An 18,716-nucleotide genomic window follows, 5' to 3' on the forward strand; every position below is an offset into this window, starting at 1 on the left:
ACACACAGCACCTAGCACAAGGCTGGGCATGCCGTTGGTGCTCAATGGTTGTTCATAGAACAGACCTGAGTTGACTCTGTCTCAATCTGTGGGCTGTCACCTCAGCCCCAATAACAGGCACAGCAGTGGGCAACTGAGGGCTGTGCGGGTGCTCGCGGGTGCTGGGCAGGGGACTGTGCCATGCCAGCAGTGTGAGTCTCCAGCTGCCCTCTCCTGGGCTGAGCACCTGCCCTGTTCTGCCTGTTGCTGAGATGGGCAGGGAGGTTCCCGCTCACTGGAGTTTGGCTCTTGGTCCTCCAGCTGGCATGGTTGAGCCTGCTCGGTGTCCACATGGGCCAGGTGCTGGGGACATAGAAATGACACAGACCCAGGCAGGGGCAGGTTGAGAGGGACCCAAGAGTCCAGGGTCGGGATGGAAGGATGCACAGGGCCTGGCCTGGGGCTGGGGAAAACAAAGAGGAAATGAGAGCTGCCCATCTCAGGGGCCTTCGGACCCATATGGAAGTCCTCACCTGTAAGACTTACCAGGGAGAGGGTGTCCGGATCTGGGTCAGATTTGGAACTGAGGGGTCAGGTACCAAGTGCTCCCTTCTGTCTGGGGGTCTGGGAAGGCTGCCTGGACGGGGAGGCCTCAGACCTGGGCCTTGGATGGTCCTTGGGATTTGGGTATGAAGCAGGAGGGAATTCCACCAAAAAGACCACATAATCCCCAGGGGATGTGGGCAGCGCCTGGAAGGACTGAGTCATTGTTCTGGGCAGAGGATGGGGAGAGAGGGCTGGGGCAGCCAGCGGGCATTGACCTGGGACCCTCCCTTCCCAGCTCAGCCGTGGGCTTGGCTCTACCAGCAGAGGGAATCAGCGAAGGTGCCAGCGAGGGCCCTGGCCAGACAGCCCTTGGAGTGAACCAGCTGGTGGCTGGGGGAGGAGGGAGGCAGGGAGGACTGTTGCCCAAGTCCAGGCAGTTCTGGGGCCCCTGGGTCAGGCAGGGGTATTAGGAGGAGGTGAGGAAAAGGAGCCCAGGATCTGGAGATGGACTGAAGGTGGGTGGACCAAGAGGGAGATGGCAACAAAGGGCTTCTGAGCTGGTTGACTTCTACCTGGGTTCCCGGCTTGGGGTGGGGGTGAGCCCCCCCCATGCTCCCCGTGGCCCCAGCTTCCATTGGCCATGCATAGCTGGTCCCCACGGGGTCAGTGCAAATGCCCGTTCATGAGGAGGGGCTCCTGGGAGGCTGGCAGAGGGGAGGGGCAGAGGCAGGGATACCCATCCCCTCCATGGGTCCCCACCGCTCACTCTCAGGGCTGGAGAAACTGGGCCTCTCCCGCCCAGTCTTGGGAACAGGGAGAGAAGCTGTCGGCAGTGCTGCATGCTGGAGGGCGGGTCGCAGGGTGCACTGGGGCCTGCTGTATACCAGGCACTCACAGGGTGCCCTGGGGCCTGCTGTATTCCAGGCACGGCCCTCACCATAGCCCTGAGAGGTGGCTCCCATCAGCCCTGCTTTGGTGAGTCAGAGGCTCAGAGGGGCAAGCAATGAGCCCAGGGTCACACAACCAGCCAACAGCAGGTGGATGGAGGCCTGGCACTTCATCCCCTGAGCCCACCTGGCCCAGAGCCTGGGGCCTCACCTTGTGCACCTGTCTGTCCCTGCAGGGAGCCGTGAGGCTGCCTTCACGTATGCCATCACCGCGGCTGGCGTAGCGCACGCCGTCACTGCCGCCTGCAGCCAAGGCAACCTGAGCAACTGCGGCTGTGACCGCGAGAAGCAGGGCTACTACAACCAGGCCGAGGGCTGGAAGTGGGGTGGCTGCTCAGCCGACGTGCGTTACGGCATCGACTTCTCCCGGCGCTTCGTGGACGCTCGGGAGATCAAGAAGAACGCGCGGCGCCTCATGAACCTGCACAACAATGAGGCCGGCAGGAAGGTAGGGTGCGGGTGCGGCTGGTGGGGGCATTAGCTGGGACTGGTATGTCACCCGCTGACCTCTCGGAGCCTCAGGCTCCTCTTGTAGCAGAAGCAGTTGAGTCACCGTAGGTGTGCAGCAGGTGGGGCCGTCTGGGTCCTCCCTGTGCATGGCTCTGAGCCTCCTAATACCTGGAAGAGGCTGTCCCCATCCAGAGACGTGAGAGCCGAGGCTCTGAGTGCTGATGCGATGCTCACAGCCCCCAGCTAAGACGGGGACCTCATTTCCACGCAGGGTGTGAGCTGGGCTTGGCTGGGGACCTGGTGAGGGGAGGTCCCAGACCACAGCCCCTGTCCCTGCCCTTGGCATTCCTGGTCCCAGAGGTCACATCAGCACACCAGGAAAGACTTCCTGACAGAGGCAGCCTTTTTACTCAGCAAGGAAGGGAGGCCCCCTGGAAGCAGGAGCAGCCTGAGGAAGGTGGAAGCTGTGAGCCGGGGTCTGCTGGGGAGCAGGCTGCGCCTGCACGGGGCGGGGCGGAGTGTGGTGGGTGGCAATGGAGGAAATTCAGGCAGGGACACACTGGGGAAGAAGTCAGAGCAAGCCGGGCTCCGCCCGCTGGAGATGAGGGCCCCAGATACTGGGCTGGGAGGAGCAGCCGCACGGCGGCAAGATGGCCTGAGATAGGGTGGCCAGCCAAGTGGAACACCCAGCCGGCTCTGGCTCCGAGGCCTGGGGACTGCACCCAGGGCAGCAGAGCCTAGGGGGCTCCTCAGGTGTGGGACAGACTTGCCATTCCAGGCAAAGAGGAGTTGAAGAATCCCTCGGGCCCAGGGACTATATTTGAGGCCACTGGTCACTCACTGCCTTTTTCTGTGCCAGGTGCTAGGCTGGGCACAGGGCAGAGAGGAATCAGACAAGGCCCTGGCTATGGGAACTGCGTCCACAAGAGGGGTGCAGGGGTCACACCCAGGATGGTGAGGCCCTGGTTGCGTAGGAGAGTATCAGAGTGAAGGCTTGATGGACACAGGACTTGGGAAGCAAGTAGGGCCTGGCACAAGAAGTAGGGCCTGCTCAAGAAGAGATCTTAAACACCAGGCCAAGGATTTGACTTTCTCTTGTAGATGTGGAGGTTATCATGCAGGTGGTTATTAAGTTATTGTTAGATGGATGGATGGGTGGATGGATTAATGGCAGGGTGGATGGGTGAATGGATAGGTGGGTGGATGGATGAGTGGATTGAGGGGTGAATGGATGGATGAATGGATGGATGGGTAGATGGGTGGACTGATTGATGGATGGGTGGATAGATGGGTGGATGGATGGATGGATGGATGGATGGATGGATGGATGGATGAGTGGATGGATGGGTGAGTAGATGGATGACTGGATGCATGGATGGATGAAAGGATGGATGGGTGGATGTATGAGTGGATGAATGGGTGGGTGGATGTATGAGTGGATGGATGGATGGAAGGATGGATGGATGGATGGATGGGTGGATGGATGAGTGGATACATGAATGGATGGAAGTATGGATGAATGAGGGGATGGATGGATGGAAGGATGGGTGGGTGTGTGGAAGGATGGATGGAAGGATGAGTGGGTGAGTGGAAGGATGGATGGAAGGATGAGTGGGTGAGTGGAAGGATGGATGGAAGTATTGGTGGGTGGGCGGATGGATAGATGAGTGGATGGGAGGATAGATGGATGGGTAGACAGATGGGTGGATGAGTGGGTAGATGGTTGAGTGGATGTGTGGATGGGATGCATGGGCGGATGGAAGGATGGATGGATGAAAGGATGGATCGGTGGGTGGATGGTTGGGTGGATGGATGGGTGGATGGATGAATGGATGGATGAGTGGATGGATGAGTAGATGGATGGATGGATGGATGGAAGGATGGGTAGATGAATGGATGGATGGATGGATGGGGATGGATGGATGGGGATGGATGGATGGATGGATGGATGGATGGATGGATGGAAAGATGGGTGGAAGGATGGGTGGATGGGTAGGTGGATGGATGGGTGGATGAATGAGTGGATGGATGGATGGATGGATGGATGGATGGATGGATGGATGGATGGATGGATGGATGGATGGGGATGGATGGATGGATGGATGGATGGATGGATGGATGGATGGATGGAAAGATGGGTGGAAGGATGGGTGGATGGGTAGGTGGATGGATGGGTGGATGAATGGATGGATGGATGGGGATGGATGGATGGAAGGATGGGTGGGTGGATGGGTGGATGGATGGGAAGACAGATGGATGGGTGGATAGATGGATGGATGAAGGAATCAGTGACACAGCCTTTGCCTCCAAGGAACTCACAGGCAGCATGTGAACACTAGCGTCCAGGTACAGGCAGATCACAGTCCATGCCATAAATGGAGGTTCACGAACCTTGAGAGGCCAGAGGAAAGTGTGGGTCACTTACCTGGACTCCCTGGGGGAGTCCCTGGAGGAGGAGAAGTAGGAGGAGAAGGCGAGGCTGAGCCCTCGTGGGAACCACCACCACCCTTCAGCCTCTGCAGCTTCTTAGGTTCTGAGCAGAGTGTTTCTCACACCCCTGGGGAAGAAGCTCTCACTGTCCCCATTTTAAAGATAAGGAGAATGAGGCCCAGAGTGAGCAGCAGACCTGGCTGAGTGGCTCGAGTCCCTGCTCGTGGGGAAGTGTACACAGCAGAGAAGTGGGGAAGGATGCTCCAGGCAGAGGGAATAGCACAGGGAAAGGCATGGGGGACCCAGGTCGTGGTATGCAGTGTGGCGAGACCAGGGCGGGGATGGCCGGGTAGGGTGTTGTTGGTCTCTGGGCTACAGGTATCATTGCAGGGCCCTGGGGCAGTGACACTGATCAACTCAAGGGCCAGAGTTGTGTTTGATTTAGCTCTAGGGTGCCTTGTGAACCCCAGGGCTGACTTGGTATGGGACTTGGAGGTGTCTGGTGACTCACAAGTGATGGAAAGGCAGAAGGGAAATGGAGGCAGGTAGGACTGGCCTCTGGGAAGACAGGAGGTGGGAAAACACGAAGGCTGGTGACGGTCCCCACAGGTGGGCAGGGGACAAAGAGGACAGCCACAGGAAAGGGCTCTGACAATGCCACCAGTGGCCAACTCTCCTACCAGCCTTGTCTCGGGTGGTCGGTGAGGCCCTGGTTGACCCATGCATCTGCGGAGCCTTGGCCTTCTTATCTGCACAGCAGGTGCAATGCACTTTGTCCCCCCGACTCCTCACTGCCCCTCCAACAGCCCCCACCCTCTGCACCTGTGGGGCACAAGTGTGGCCTAAGCCCTTGGAAAAGGCCAAGGGTGGTGGTGTCACGGTGACCCTCAGGACAGGGTCCTTTTTAAAGAGCATGGTGCTCATCACAGCGGTGGGGGGTGAGTGTAGGATGGGGCTTCTGGAAGTTTCCATAAGCACTGAATCCAGCCCTTCCTGGGTTGATGCTGGGACCCTGGCCCCATCACAGAGTACCAGGCCCACCTCTGCCCCCCGACTTCCTCAGGACTCCGCTGTGCAGTGAGGTGGCTGGAGAGCAGCTGACTTGCCGCCACAGACAAGTGGCGCAGGTGGGGCCTTACGGCAAAGGACATCAGTTCTCTCTCAGCGCTGGGGCCCCAAGTCCAAAATCGAGGTGCTGCTTGGCAGGGCTGCACTCCCTCTAGGCACCAGGGGAGGATGCTTCCTGGCTCTCCCAGCATTCCTCAGCTCCCAGTGTTCCTCTGCTGTGGCCACCTCCCTCCAGCCCCTGCCTCTGTCTTCACCAGGTCTCCTCTGAGCCTGAGTCTTCTTCTCCTCCATCTCTTGTTTGTTTGTTTGTTTGTTTGTTTGTTTGTTTTGAGATGGAGTCTTGCTTTGTTGCCGAGGCTGGAATGCAGTGGCCTGATCTCTGCTCACTGCAACCTCTGCCTTCCAGGTTCAAGCAATCCTCCTGCCTCAGCTTCCCGAGTAGCTGGGATTACAGGTGTGTGCCACTGTGCCCAGCTAATTTTTGTATTTTTAGTAGAGATGGGGCTTCACCATGTTGGCCAGGCTGGTCTTGAATCTCCTGACCTCAGGTGATCCGCCCCCCTTGGCCTCCCAAGGTGCCTGGATTACAGGCGTGAACCACTGCGCCTGGCCTCTCCATCTCTTGTATGGACCCTCTCATTGGATTTAGGGACCACTTGGACAATCCAGGGTGACCTCCTCTCCATCCTTTCCTTAGTCACATCTGTAAAGACCTTACTTCCAAATAAAGTCGCTTGCCAAGGCTCTGAGCAGACGTGAATTTGGGGGGTTACTATGCCATTCCCCAAGCTGGCATGTGGCCCAGGCTGGTGTCCCTGGTGGGCAAGAGTGAGATGGGCAGAGTCTGAAGGCCCGCCCCCACCCTGCCCCCACTTCTACCAGACCAAGGCCCTGGCTGCCGTTCCCCAAGCTCCCTGGTGGGCTGGAGTGGCCTTTAATGGGCTGCCACAGGCTGACTGTGCAGAAAGCTCTCAGAGCAGCCCCTGAGGTTTTGGAGACCTGAGTGCCCAGTGCCCGGCGCCAGCTCTGCCCCTGGTGCATGGTCCCCACTGCTGTGTGGGGCAGGTCAGCAGGGCAGGCAGAGGCCACACCCCCAAGACCAACCCAGTGAAGGCAGGAGATTGTCCATCTGCAGAGGCCTGGGGGCTGGTGTCAGGACAGCCTAGGGCACCTCTCTTGGTGACATGAGGTTAGAAGCCATCGCTGTGGAGTGCCACTAGCTCCTGGAACTAGGGGCTGGGAACCCCATTAGCTGGCCATGTCCCACGTCTTGGCACAGCTCTTCCCTGACTGAGGGTCCACAGCGTCCTGCTGGGCGGGCATACCACTCACACCATCCTAATGGGAGCGCCGGATCCTGGGACAGGCACACCCTCCACACTCTCTCCTTGGCCAGTGGCTCATGACATAACTTCACTTGAGGCCACACTCAATCCACTCTGTGGGCTCGTGGTCAGAGGGTGAAGCAGACATGGGCTGTGTCCCTGAGGGGCTCACAGGTCAGGGCCACACTTAGGGGCAGGGACCAGCAGGCATGGGAGGTGCTGTGGAAGAGGGTGTGAGGCACCTCGTTCCACAGCCCCAGGCCATGGCCAGGATCCGGGGTGCGATGCCTTTCGTCGGCCCCAGTGGCTGGAATATCGGACGCCAGGCTCCTGGGCTGGTCAGCCTCCCCCTAGAAGGACTTTAGTCCAGCAACCCCATGACTCCCCTGCCTGGCTATACCTGAGGACTGCTTCCAGGCTACACCCTTATTCGGGAAAGAACATTGAATCGGCCCTTTCCTGGAGCCCCTTCAGTCCACCACCCCACCGCCCACCCAGGCCCCCAGGGTCTAGGAGGAACCAAGGCCTGGAGGAGCAGCCCCTGCTGCAGCCTGCAGCTCCTCTGAGCAAGATGAGCGCACTCTGCGCCCTGCCAGGTGGTCTGCTGGGGCAGGGGGCAGGTCTTAGCGCTGGCGCCACCGTTGCTGTGGCTCGAATGGCCAGGGCACTGCTGAAGGAAATGGCACATTCTTGAACCCTGTGATCACTTCCTGGGAGAGGCTCTGACCCAAGGGATCCAGCCAAGCGAGGATGTGGCCCCTCGCTCTGCAAACAGCGGCCGATTAGGCTTTATCTGGGGATGGTCACCGGCCCGGCCCTGCAGGGGCCGATTGTCCCCAGGCGGGCAGTAGCATGTGACTGGGCTCCCTGGCCTTGATGAAGACTGGGAGACAGGGATAGGTGAGGGAGGAGGGGGAGAGATGCAGAGCACAGTACCAGGGGCAGCCATCCTGGGCCACAGCGGGAGCACTAGAGGGCAGCTTGAGCCTGGACCACGTGGCCTGCACACCCTCTAGTCTGGACAGGCCTGCCAGATCTCTGGCCATCCAGGCCCATCTGAGGAGGGTGAACAGCCAGGGGTGGGGTGAACTTCTCCCTGCTGGGAACTCTGAGAGGGGCCACCATCAGGGGAGCTCCTGGGGTGGCACCTGGCCTGGGGAGCATCCGGGCAGGCCGTGTGGCCAGGGCCAGCAATGCTTCCAGGCTTGAGGGGCAGGCTAGTGGAGGGAGGGGCTTTTCCAGGAGGGGACAGATCCCAGCAGAGATGAACAGGGAGCTGGGGTGATGGACAGGAGTCAGGAGGAGGTCCCAATATACTCTGTGGGGGTTGCCCAGACACCCAGTCCAGGCTCTGGCCCATGACCTTGGCCCAGACGCCCCTCAGCCCAGCCTCTGAGCCCTGCAATTCCCCAAAGTTACCCCACCCTCTTCTCAGGACTCCTGGACTCCTCCCACCCTCAGCCATCCTGGGAGGGGCATCAGCCTCCCTCTCCCACCTCTCCCCAGTCTCTCCAGTCTCCCCAGTCTCTCCAGTCTCTCCAGTCTTTGCCCAAGGGCATCACTGATGCAGAGCAGAGGACATCCCAGCTCCAGGCTGCCAGCCTAGGGCCCACCCAGCACCCACCTACTGAGCCTTTGGGCCCAGTCTTTTCCTTCATGCTCGGTGATCTCCAGACCTTTGCTCATGTTGAACCCCTCCTGGAATGCTGTCCTCTTTTCTAATGAGCTCCGACACATCCATCAATACCCACATCTCCTCCAGGAAGCCCCTACCTCAAGCACCCTGACTCCAGCACGATTAGACTCTCCTGGGTTCCTGCAGCACCTTCGCTGTGTCCCATGCTGAACTGCGAGCCCCAGAGGACCTCATGCAGCCAGGCCAGGGAAGCTGCTCGGGGCAGTAGCCATCTCTGTGGAGCTGTTTCTCTCCCTCTTTTTCTTGTACTCATTCATTCATTCATTTCCTGGGGGACTTCTCCACTGGGCTAGAGCTGGGGGCCAATAGCAGGTGCCCCATGACCGTGAGTTCTGGCCCGAGGGACAGAGGGTGGCCAAGCCCCGGCAGGGCTGGGCTGCCGAGTGAGGCCAGCAGAGCTCTGACAGCTGACAAATGGCCCCTCTGCAGCCGCGGGGCACCAGCTAATAATTCCCCATCTTCAATCAGGCCCGGCTGGCAGGGCCCTTTCGATCCGGGTAAATGAGTACCTGGGGTCAGGGCTGGCTCTGGGAATCAGCCTTCTGGGGCCATGGAGGGAGGCCCAAGGAAAACACCGCACCCGTGGAGGGCCCTTGTGGAGCTGAGGAGGAAGAACAACAGCAGAGGCGGGTGCAGAAGCGGGGAGCTCCACGTGCGGGCCAGGGCTGTCGGCTTCTCAGCACGCCCGGGCCTCACTGACCCGTGTACTCGCCTCTCCTGCTCACCCCCCGGCCTTGGGCAAACGTGCACCGAGGGCCACCAGCACTTCAGGCTTCCATGAAACAGCCATTTGTTAAGCACCAACTGCATGCCAGACCCTACGCCAAGCCCGAGGGTGGGGAGCAGGAGAGATGGCAGGGTGGGGTAATGAGCATTTATTAAGTACCTGCTGTTGCTGGGCCAACCCCACCTGTGACCTGCAGCAGGTCCCACAGCCCCAAGCCTCAGTTTCCTCGCCAGTGCATGACCAGGACATATCATCTCCTTGAAGGACTGTAAGAGTCTAACAAAATACCTTCGATAAATATACAGCAGGGTCTGCCAAGTCCCAAATATTCTCACTGCACCCTTACACCCTCCTATGCAGTGGAGACCAATTGTTAGCAGCTCCATGTAATGGGAGAGGAGGCTGAGGCTCAGAGAGGGAGAGACACTTACCTGTGGTCACACAGCTGCAAGTGAAGGAGCGGGCTCCAGGGTTGGGCTGGAGGCAGGAGTAGGGGAACTTGGAGGGGCCCAGCTTGGGCCGTGCCGTGCCGAGCAGCTTTCCTGTCGCCCTCAGGTTCTGGAGGACCGGATGCAGCTGGAGTGCAAGTGTCACGGTGTGTCTGGCTCCTGCACCACCAAGACCTGCTGGACCACGCTGCCCAAGTTCCGAGAGGTGGGCCACCTGCTGAAGGAGAAGTACAACGCGGCCGTGCAGGTGGAGGTGGTGCGGGCCAGCCGCCTGCGGCAGCCCACCTTCCTGCGCATCAAACAGCTGCGCAGCTATCAGAAGCCCATGGAGACGGACCTGGTGTACATCGAGAAGTCGCCCAACTACTGCGAGGAGGACGCGGCCACGGGAAGCGTGGGCACTCAGGGCCGCCTCTGCAACCGCACGTCGCCCGGTGCGGACGGCTGTGACACCATGTGCTGCGGCCGAGGCTACAACACCCACCAGTACACCAAGGTGTGGCAGTGCAACTGCAAATTCCACTGGTGCTGCTTCGTCAAGTGCAACACCTGCAGCGAGCGCACCGAGGTCTTCACCTGCAAGTGAGGCCGGGCCCGGAGGCGGCCGCGGGCACCCCAGACACCCAGCGGCATTTTGCACATCCATCCTCGCCTGCCCTGCCTTGGTGCTGCCAGCGGCAGGCAGAGGCGGGTGCAGAAGCGGGGAGCTCCACGTGCAGGAGGACACCGGCCGGGGCCCACGCCCTCTACCCACCTCCCTGAGGCTCCTTCCTGCCACCTCCTCCCATCACCTCCTGCGGCAGAACAGCCCCCGTGACCCACCGAGAGAGCAAGGCCAGGGGCCTTGTGCTCCCCGACGCGGCCCAGCAAGTTCCCTTTCTTCTCTCTGGGAAAATGAACCTCCAGGACGCACGTGTATCCCAGAGAGCAGTGATGATGAGACTGAGCGTCCCCTGCCCCACCTGGCAACATGGACACAGAAAAGCTACGCTGGCTGGCCCCTCAAGACTGATTCCCAGGCCGGGTCTGCCGATGAGTCCTGGGGCGGTGGGGACAGATGTTGACACAAATTATTTATGTTTTCTTAGTATCAGAAGAGGATTCTCAGCACTAATGCGTAGCCAGTCATAACTCTGTACTTTGTGTCAGCCCATCCTCTCAACACCCTTTCTGTTTCCTTTCCCAGTCCCACCTGACTGGCCCTCTGCCCCTGCAGAGCGGAGGCAGCCTGGGGTTGATGGGGACCACGCAGTGCCTGCGGGTTCTAGAAGTAAGCTGGGCAGGGGCTCGTCGGACCACACAGCCCTGACCAGGCCTTGGAGGAGAGCCATGGACAGGCTCCTCCAGGCCACCTTTCCTTCTTTTGAAAATCCTATCAATGGCTGGGCATGGTGGCTCATGACTGTAATCCCAGCACTTTGGGAGACCGAGGCGAGTGGATCACCTGATGTCAGGAGTTTGAGACCAGCCTGGCCAACATGGTGAAACCCTGTCTCTACTAAAAATACAAAAATTTGCTGGGCATGGTGGCGCACACCTGTAATCCCAGCTACTTGGGAGGCTGAGGCAGGACAATTGCTTGAACCCGGGAGGTAGAGCTTGCAGTGAGCTGAGATTGTGCCACTGCACTCCAGCCCGGGTGACAGAGCGAGACTCTGTCTCAAAAACAAAACAAAAAAAAAAATGAAAAAAGAAAAGAATATCGAGCAAATCAAAACGTCACCATGTCAGGTTCCAGGAGTGTGTCCTTCCTTCCGTCATCCTGTCACCCTCCCGGCCTGGCACCTCCAGTTTACAGAGCCCCCCTTCCCCCTGGAGCCAGCCTGATCCCTGGGACTGTGCTGCTGCGGGGTGGGCAGGCAGGTGGCGAGTGGCCAGGGATGTTTGCCCCATTTGACACATGGGGACTCTGAGGCCCAGAGTGGCACAAGGACCTGCCAGAGACCCTGCAGCTGTGAGTGGAGGCTTACACCCTTCTCCTGCCCAGCCTGGGGCTCTGGACCCAGGAGAACACATCAGGATGCCCAGGGTGGCAAGAGGTGGCTCCCATGCCTTGAGAAACTCGGCTGCTCCCTCCCCGCCATGACAGCCTCACTGGGGCCTGCACTGCCCTTGGTGCCTTTGAGGGTTTGTCTGGCCCTGTCCTAGTCCTTTCACCTTGACCCCAATGCTGAGAAAATCTGGATCCAGAGCTGGACATGTCCTTTCTGGACGCTCCCACCCCTGTCTCTGAGGAGCCTGAGTGACAGAGGGAGGAACTCGTCTGAGGCCAGAGAGGATGGTCTGCAGCTGGCTCCTGGTGCACCCTCCACTGCCCATGGCCTGGCCCCCATTTAGGGTATGTTCTCTTGGAAGCCTGTGGGAATGTGTTCTTGAGCAGCCGACAAGCCAAGAGCCTGGGCCCAGCCTGGGGCAAGTGAGTCCCTCCTGGGCTCTGACCCTGTGGTCCAGCCAATGTGCCCCTAACCATGCCTGGATGCTGTGAGTCTCTGGACCACCATGAATACCCCACCCTCAGCCTGGCCCCATCCCCTCACCTTCCCCAGGTCCCAGAACACCCCTGAGTCCATAGGCCCGGCAGCCTCTGCAAGGAACCTGGTTAACTTATGATGTTATATAGCGTCGAAATGTCTATAGTGTCTTTAAATTATTGTGACCTACACTGGGTACTGGAGTGGGGATGGCTGCGGCCCCATCCCCATCCCCATCCCTATACCCCATCCCTATTTCTCATCCCTATTCCCCATCCCCATCCCCATCCCATCCCCATCCCCCATCCCAGCCCCCATCTCCCGAACCAGGCTCCTCCTTCTGCTTGAACAGACCCTCGGGGCCCCTGATGCCACCAAGCCACTCGCATTGTCCCTTGGCTGCTGGGCACCCCACTGAGCCCCTGCCCACCCCGAAGTCTGTTAGCAACAGGCCCTTTGCCTGGGTGAGATGGGGGTCAGGGTGGCCCAGATGGGGGTGATGGCGACCAAGGTGCTGCGTCCCGCCCTTCTGACGGCAGCGTCCCCACCCTTCTGACGGCAGCCTCCCCTGGAGGGGAGCGCTCAGCCCAATAAAAGCTGGAATCAGAAAAGTGAGTGTGTGTGGAGTCCCCATACGATACGCCTGCAGCTGCGGCCCCACCAGTGGGACACATGCTCTGCCCACCGAGGACAAGCCCCCGAGGCCCTCATGTGCCCCCAGCTATCTGGCTTCCCTGTGCCTTCTGTGGGCCGTCCTTCCCATCCTCACACCAGAGAACCTTGCCCAGAGCCCACCCTGGAGCTCGAGTCATGCCTACCTGCCTCCAGGCACCTTTGGGCTGGCCCCACCCAGCCAGGGGCACTGGGGCACTGGACACAGACCCTGAGGCCTTGCTGGACAGCACCAGGCTCAGGCTGCAGGGACAGGAGGGCCGTGGGCCTGGCACCTGGTTACCGGGGGCTGGGCTGGAGCTACTGTAAGAAGAAAGGGCAGCAGACCCCATAGGCCCCCGTGTCTCTGCTCCCCTCTGACCAGGGTGGGGTCTGGCTTTCAGGGTCCCTGTAGGTCCATCCAGCTGGGTCTGGTGGATTTTGGCTCCACAGCCCTGGGGCCTGCCTTGATCTCACCAGGCCTGGGAAGGTGGCATGAGGCCCCCAGAAACTCAACAGCCTGCGGCTGGCCACAGGCTCCGCTGCTCCTCCCCAGAGCCCAGCTGTGGCAGGGCCTCCCAGCCTGCAGCCTGCGAGAGCCGTGCACACAGCAATGCGCAGTGCTCCCCCGAGGGGCGGAGGCATGTGGCAGGGCCGGTCTGGCCACTGCCCGCTGTCCCAGCAGCCTGGCATCGGGCGAAACTGCTGATCAAACAGACCCCATCCTTGCTGTGCCCAGCCTGGGCACCCACGGAACTGGCCCCAGACCCAGATCCCAGTGCAGGGGCTTCTCAAGGGGAATGGATCCCTCCAGGGTGCGGGGAAGGGGTGACAGCCAGAAAAGAGCGTTGGACTCACAGCCCCAGCCCTGTTCCTTCCTGATGCATGGGCAGCCTCTGGGGCGACCCTCCTGGATGTACAGCCTCAGTCTACCCATCTAAGAGCAGGGGGTAGCCTGGGGCCAGGACTTGGTGGTCAGTAGGGCGCATGGGGCTGGCGTGCATGGGGCCTGGGCTGGGCAGTTTGGCAGGAGGCCCTGGTTCCCCATGAGACAGTAAGCGAATCGGTGGCGGCAGCGGCACGCCGGGGTCCGGCTACTCCCACAGGGCCAGGAATGAGGAAGCCTCTGAGATGCCCGGCCCTGGTGCCCAGACTGTACTGATTTCTTGGCTCTGGTTCAAACCCGCCCAGTCCCCTCGGGCTGCCCTGCACATCCTCCCAGGGGGCCCGCTGGAGGCCTCGCCCTTGCTGCTGGTCTGGCCTGGGGGCCCACCTGACCCCAGCCCCAGGCTCCCCCCTAAGGCTTATATTTTGGGAGCATTTCCCCCTGGCCAGCCCCTCGCACCCCCACTCAGTGGCTCACTGCTGCATGGAGTGGTGACCCCATGTGCTTAGCCCTGGCCAGCCCTGCCCTGCAGGTGTCGCCCACACCAGGGGCCTTCCCGCCCCTCTGACTGGCCCTGGCGATTCCCACACCAGGCCTGCCACCCGGCTGCTCCCACACATAGGCCATTCCTGTGGGCTTTGCTGGGTAAGGTGTGGTGACTGATGGCTGGAGGGGCCAGAGTTCTGGCAGCCCACCTCTACCCAGGCTCGCTGGCTAGTTCCTTTGCAACTTCAGTACTGCCCTGGGCTGACTCCAACTTCTGACCCCTCACCCTTCTCCCCACTTCCCCTGTGGTGCCTGTGCCCACAGCTGCCAGTGAGGCTGGCGGCCCATCTCGGGGGATGCAACAGCTGACGACTGAGGTAGCAGCCTCTGGGAGCGAGGAAAGGACTTTCTCTGCACTCACTCCTCCAGGCCTCTGAGCCTGGGCTTCCCGCTCTGTAGAATGGACATAAAGGAACAAAGCCTCTGCCCTGCTGCCATCTGGTCCCCTCTTCCTCTCTTGGAGGATCCACGTCCCTCCCTGGCTCACAGCTGAGCTGCCGCCCCGGCTCCCACCCTGCCCTGCCCCACAGGGCTGCCTGCGCCATTCACTTGGCACTGTCTGGTGGCCAGAGCACACAGGGGCCCTTTGGCCCTGGAGGGCAGAGGATGTCTCATTGGCATACCCTCAGAGTCCTTCCTGACCCACTGTGGTGCCCACAGCACATTCCCTCCCTGGCCCCCGCAGAGTGAGCCCCAGTCCTGCCCTTGCTTCCACTGGCTCTTCCCAGGATGCACCTCACACCCTTCCTTCCCTGATGCTGGCTTGCACCAAGCTGGCTGTAGTCTTGCTCTCTCCTCTCCTGCCTCAGCTCCCACCCTTAGGGGCAGGAGTCCTGTTTCTGTGATGGCCCCTGTCTCCCAAGGTGGCTGAGGACCAGCACACCCCTGTGCCAGACTTTGGGCCTGTTCCACACGTGTCCACAACCTTCACAACACCCCTTCCCCAAATAGGTCAGTGCTAGTTCCATTTTATAGACGGTGAAACTGAGGCACAGAGAGTAAGGGGACCTGTCCAAGCTCAACAGCCAGCGAAAGGCAGAACCAAGATTTGAACCCAGGCCTTGTGGTGTCTTCCTTCTACCCAACTCATATGCTTCCACCCACGAGGGGACACAGAGGCCCAGGGACCTCGTTCAAGTTCACAGAGAGACGAAGGAGAAAAGAACGGCTATGGCTGGTTGCAGAGAGATGACAGGCGACACTGTATCTTCACCAACAGAACAAGAAAGACCCAGTGAAAAAAGCAGCAGGCAAGATCTGAGTTAGATATCTGGGTGAACTTCACAACTCCCAGAACTGGGAGGTAAAGGAGGGGGATCAGGAAGGAGGGGCCGTGGGCCACCTTCTCCCCAAGCTGGGCTAGTCCTGCTGGCCGCTTGGGAGGGGCCACGGTCTGGCGGGTAGAGGGGCAGAGCGGTGCACAGGGAGGGGTGGCTGATTCACTGTGTACAAGACACACAGGAAAGCCTGAGCTCCCTGAGCAGAGCCGCCAGCCTGCTCCTGGGAGAGTCCGAAGCTGGAGCAGGTGCTGCAGACTTCTTCCGCCACGGGAACTGGGGAATCCAACTGGCAGTCACCAGGGCCTCGTCCTTGCCTGTTTCCCTCTGAGTCTGAGCTTGCACTTGCCTTCCTTCCCTGGGGTTCTCCCTGTCTGTTCATCAGGTCTTTGCACTTCATGGACCTGGGGACTCAGAGCCGCTTGGCCTGGGTGACCTAGGACCCTTGGGAATCAGAACCTGTGAGTTTTGGGGATCCAGGGAGTTGCATGTTGATGCCCACAGCAGTGCCCCATAGACAGACAGTGCCCAGTGGGCAGGCGGCCAGCAAAATGCAGAGAGGGGATCCCAGGACCCAGAGCTCACCTACAGCCTGCCCTGGGCAGGTGCTCCTGCCAGGACCCTGGGGTGAGCAGTGCCTCCAGTCAGAACTGGAGACCCAGCTCTTTTTTGAGTGCTCTGCTGACCTCACCTTGGGACACATGGAGGTTGGGCCAGGGGAGGCAGCCTGGGCCTCCAGGCCACTGTCCTGTCCTCTTGTGGTCTGGGCCACGTACCTCTCACAGTTGGAGTCCTGTAGCCACAGAAGGAAAAACCCTCCCAGCCTCACTCGGAAGCAGCGGGGAGGAAATGTGGGCAGAGGCTCATGAGTCCTCTCACTCCACCTGCAGACAAGGTCCTTGGGCCATCAGGGCAAGGCCTGGAAACCTTCTGGGTCCAGACCCAGGTGTCCTACCTGAGGCCACACTGGTCTCCCTGGGTGGCAGCCCACCCAGCCTGAGGCCTAAGGGTGGCCTCACAAGCACAGTGCCAGGACAAGCCCAGTGTAAGGTCTTGGACAGGACCCCTGGAGAGGCCCCTGTGGTGTCTGCAGCTCTAGGAGCCCCCGTCTGAGCCACAGCTGGGCCCAGCGTTGCAGCGCTCTGTGGCACACCATTCCGATCTTTTTCCGGCGCTGGGTAGGGGCCCTGGTCCACGGTTTTCCTCCCTGGCCCCTGGCTCTAGCCCTCCCTCTGGCTCCCACCAAGCACGGCCCATGGCATCCACCCAGTCACACACTTGTTTCTTCACTCATGTCTTCGTGTGCCCATCACTGCTGGGCACTTGAGCGCCTGGAGTGTGGTCGGGTGTTGTGGGGTCTCAGAGCTGAGTCTCAAGTGGGGTCCTCTCCCAGCTATCCCCAGGACGAGGGACAGAATAACCAATGAACAGTTCCCCTCAGCCTCCATGACCAAGTCTACCACGGAGGGAAGTAGGGGCCAGCAGCACGGCCCAGTCTGGGCACTCAAGGACGGCTTCCTAGAGGAGCCGTGTGGAGGGTGAGACCAGAAGCAAAAGTAGGAAAGGAAATGGGGGAGACAGTGGGAGGCAGAGGGAAAGGAAGCGGTGAGCCTGGGGTAACTGAAGGGACAGTGGAGATGGAGTTAGTGGGAGCTGGGGTAGGGGCCGGTGGAGCTTGGAGACAAGGTTTCAGAAGATTCTGGAGGGACAGAGGGGACTCTTGCTCTCGAGCCCCATGGTTTCTAGCATTCAGCAGGAACTCTCACCCCCTATCCCGCCCACCTGTGACCCTGCAGCCTGGTGCCCTCTGGACAAGGCCTGGGTGCCAGCTGCTGCCTGGCCACCCCCAGCTGCTTGCCAAGCTCCCAGGTCCCAGGACGAAAGTGTCCCATGCTGTCATGGGGCTGTAGGGGAGTGGGGAGTGAGGGCTGGGCACTGGGGCTCCTCTTGGTGCTATTCCTAGCCCCTTCCCACGCCCCCTGCCAGGCCTGGTGGGCTAGGGCAGTTGGCCTCAGGTTGCCCTGGGGAGGAGGCTGTTTCCCCAGGTCCGTCTAGACCGGCAATAGCCCTCCAGGAGAGGCCTCCACATTCCTCCTCTGGACCTCAGTTGCCCTATTTGGACAGGCTGAACCCTGGGGTTCGTATTGGACCCCAGGAAAGGCTGAGCTTGGGTGGGCACAGAGCAGGCTGCCCCCCAAGGCTCGTCAAACCTGCCTGCATTGCACCAACAAGGCCAATGCCAAGGCCTTTGGGCTCCTTGTCAAGCAGCCCTGCAAGGGGGGCACCTTGCCTGCTAAGAGGGGGGACAGGCTGACCTGTCACAGACAGGGTGACTAACATCCGCTTCCCCTCCTGGTTCTCAGGGAAGAGGGATCGATTAAATCTCAACCACAGACACTCTGGGAGGGCGAGGGCAGGCAGTGACAGATCTGAGTCACCAGGACTATCTCAGGGAGACAGGGAGTGTACTCTGCAGGGAGGGGCACTCCTCTGTCTCAAAGGGCTCTGCTCTGTGGCAAGGGTTACTGCTATGTGGATCCACCAGCACCTCTCATTCTAGACATTGCAGGGGGCAACCCTAGGAGGCCTAGCAGGGGCAGGCCTCAGGCTGCATTAGAAAGGCTTTTTCAGGCTAGCCAAGCCACTAGGAGGAGGGAATTCCCCACCACTGGAGGAATTCAAGCATGGTTTGATCTCCATGATGGAGAGGGAGGTGTGCAGCCCCCAATGTTCTGATTCCACAATTCTGAGATGCTGAGAGGCTGTATGTTTAGTTGTAGGTACCAGGAGACTTTGTTCTGTGGTTGGAAGGGGTTGCAGTTCTGGGCCAAGGGTCTGGGGGAAGCCTCTCCTCCTGTGCCTGACACTGGGAGTTCCCTTCAGAGATGAGGAGCTCTGTCTCACCCTTGTTCATTGGTTCCACAGACATTATTGCTACTCCCATGTGTCTGGCAAAAGTCCTGCCCACAGGGAGGTGACAGTCTGGAGGGATGTGAGACCATAAACACCTACTGTGAAGGCAGCAGGTGTGATAAATCATCAAGCACTTAGCAGGGAAGGAGGTCATCATAGTTCAGGAAGAGCCAGAGGCAGAGCAGGCCACACAGAGACAGCAGCGCAGGAGAGGACGGAGTGGGGTGTGGAGGGTGTGGATGGAGTTCCAGGCCCAAGCCTGGGAGGCGTGAGAATGACTGATGGCCAAGAGTTATAAGGAGGCCGGTGGCTGGGACAGCGCCGGGGCAGCTGGGGTTGGGGGGGGTGGGGGCGG

The 18,716-nt window shown here is 60.1% G+C and overlaps 1 protein-coding gene across 1 annotated transcript in view; it reads left to right on the plus strand.

The window, feature by feature from the left end:
• Positions 1 to 11,284, plus strand: part of WNT7B (Wnt family member 7B) — a 50,464-nt gene extending 39,180 nt beyond the window's left edge. The window contains exons 3-4 of the mRNA XM_017850745.1: positions 1,649 to 1,920; positions 9,724 to 11,284. Coding sequence (XP_017706234.1) covers positions 1,649 to 1,920; positions 9,724 to 10,203 — 752 coding nt within the window. The 3' untranslated portion in view covers positions 10,204 to 11,284. The remainder of the gene's footprint in view (positions 1 to 1,648; positions 1,921 to 9,723) is intronic.
• Positions 11,285 to 18,716: the final 7,432 nt, after the last annotated feature.

The sequence above is a fragment of the Rhinopithecus bieti genome, unplaced genomic scaffold (assembly GCF_001698545.2).
Source record: "Rhinopithecus bieti isolate Rb0 unplaced genomic scaffold, ASM169854v2 scaffold_32081, whole genome shotgun sequence".
Taxonomy (NCBI): domain Eukaryota; kingdom Metazoa; phylum Chordata; class Mammalia; order Primates; family Cercopithecidae; genus Rhinopithecus; species Rhinopithecus bieti.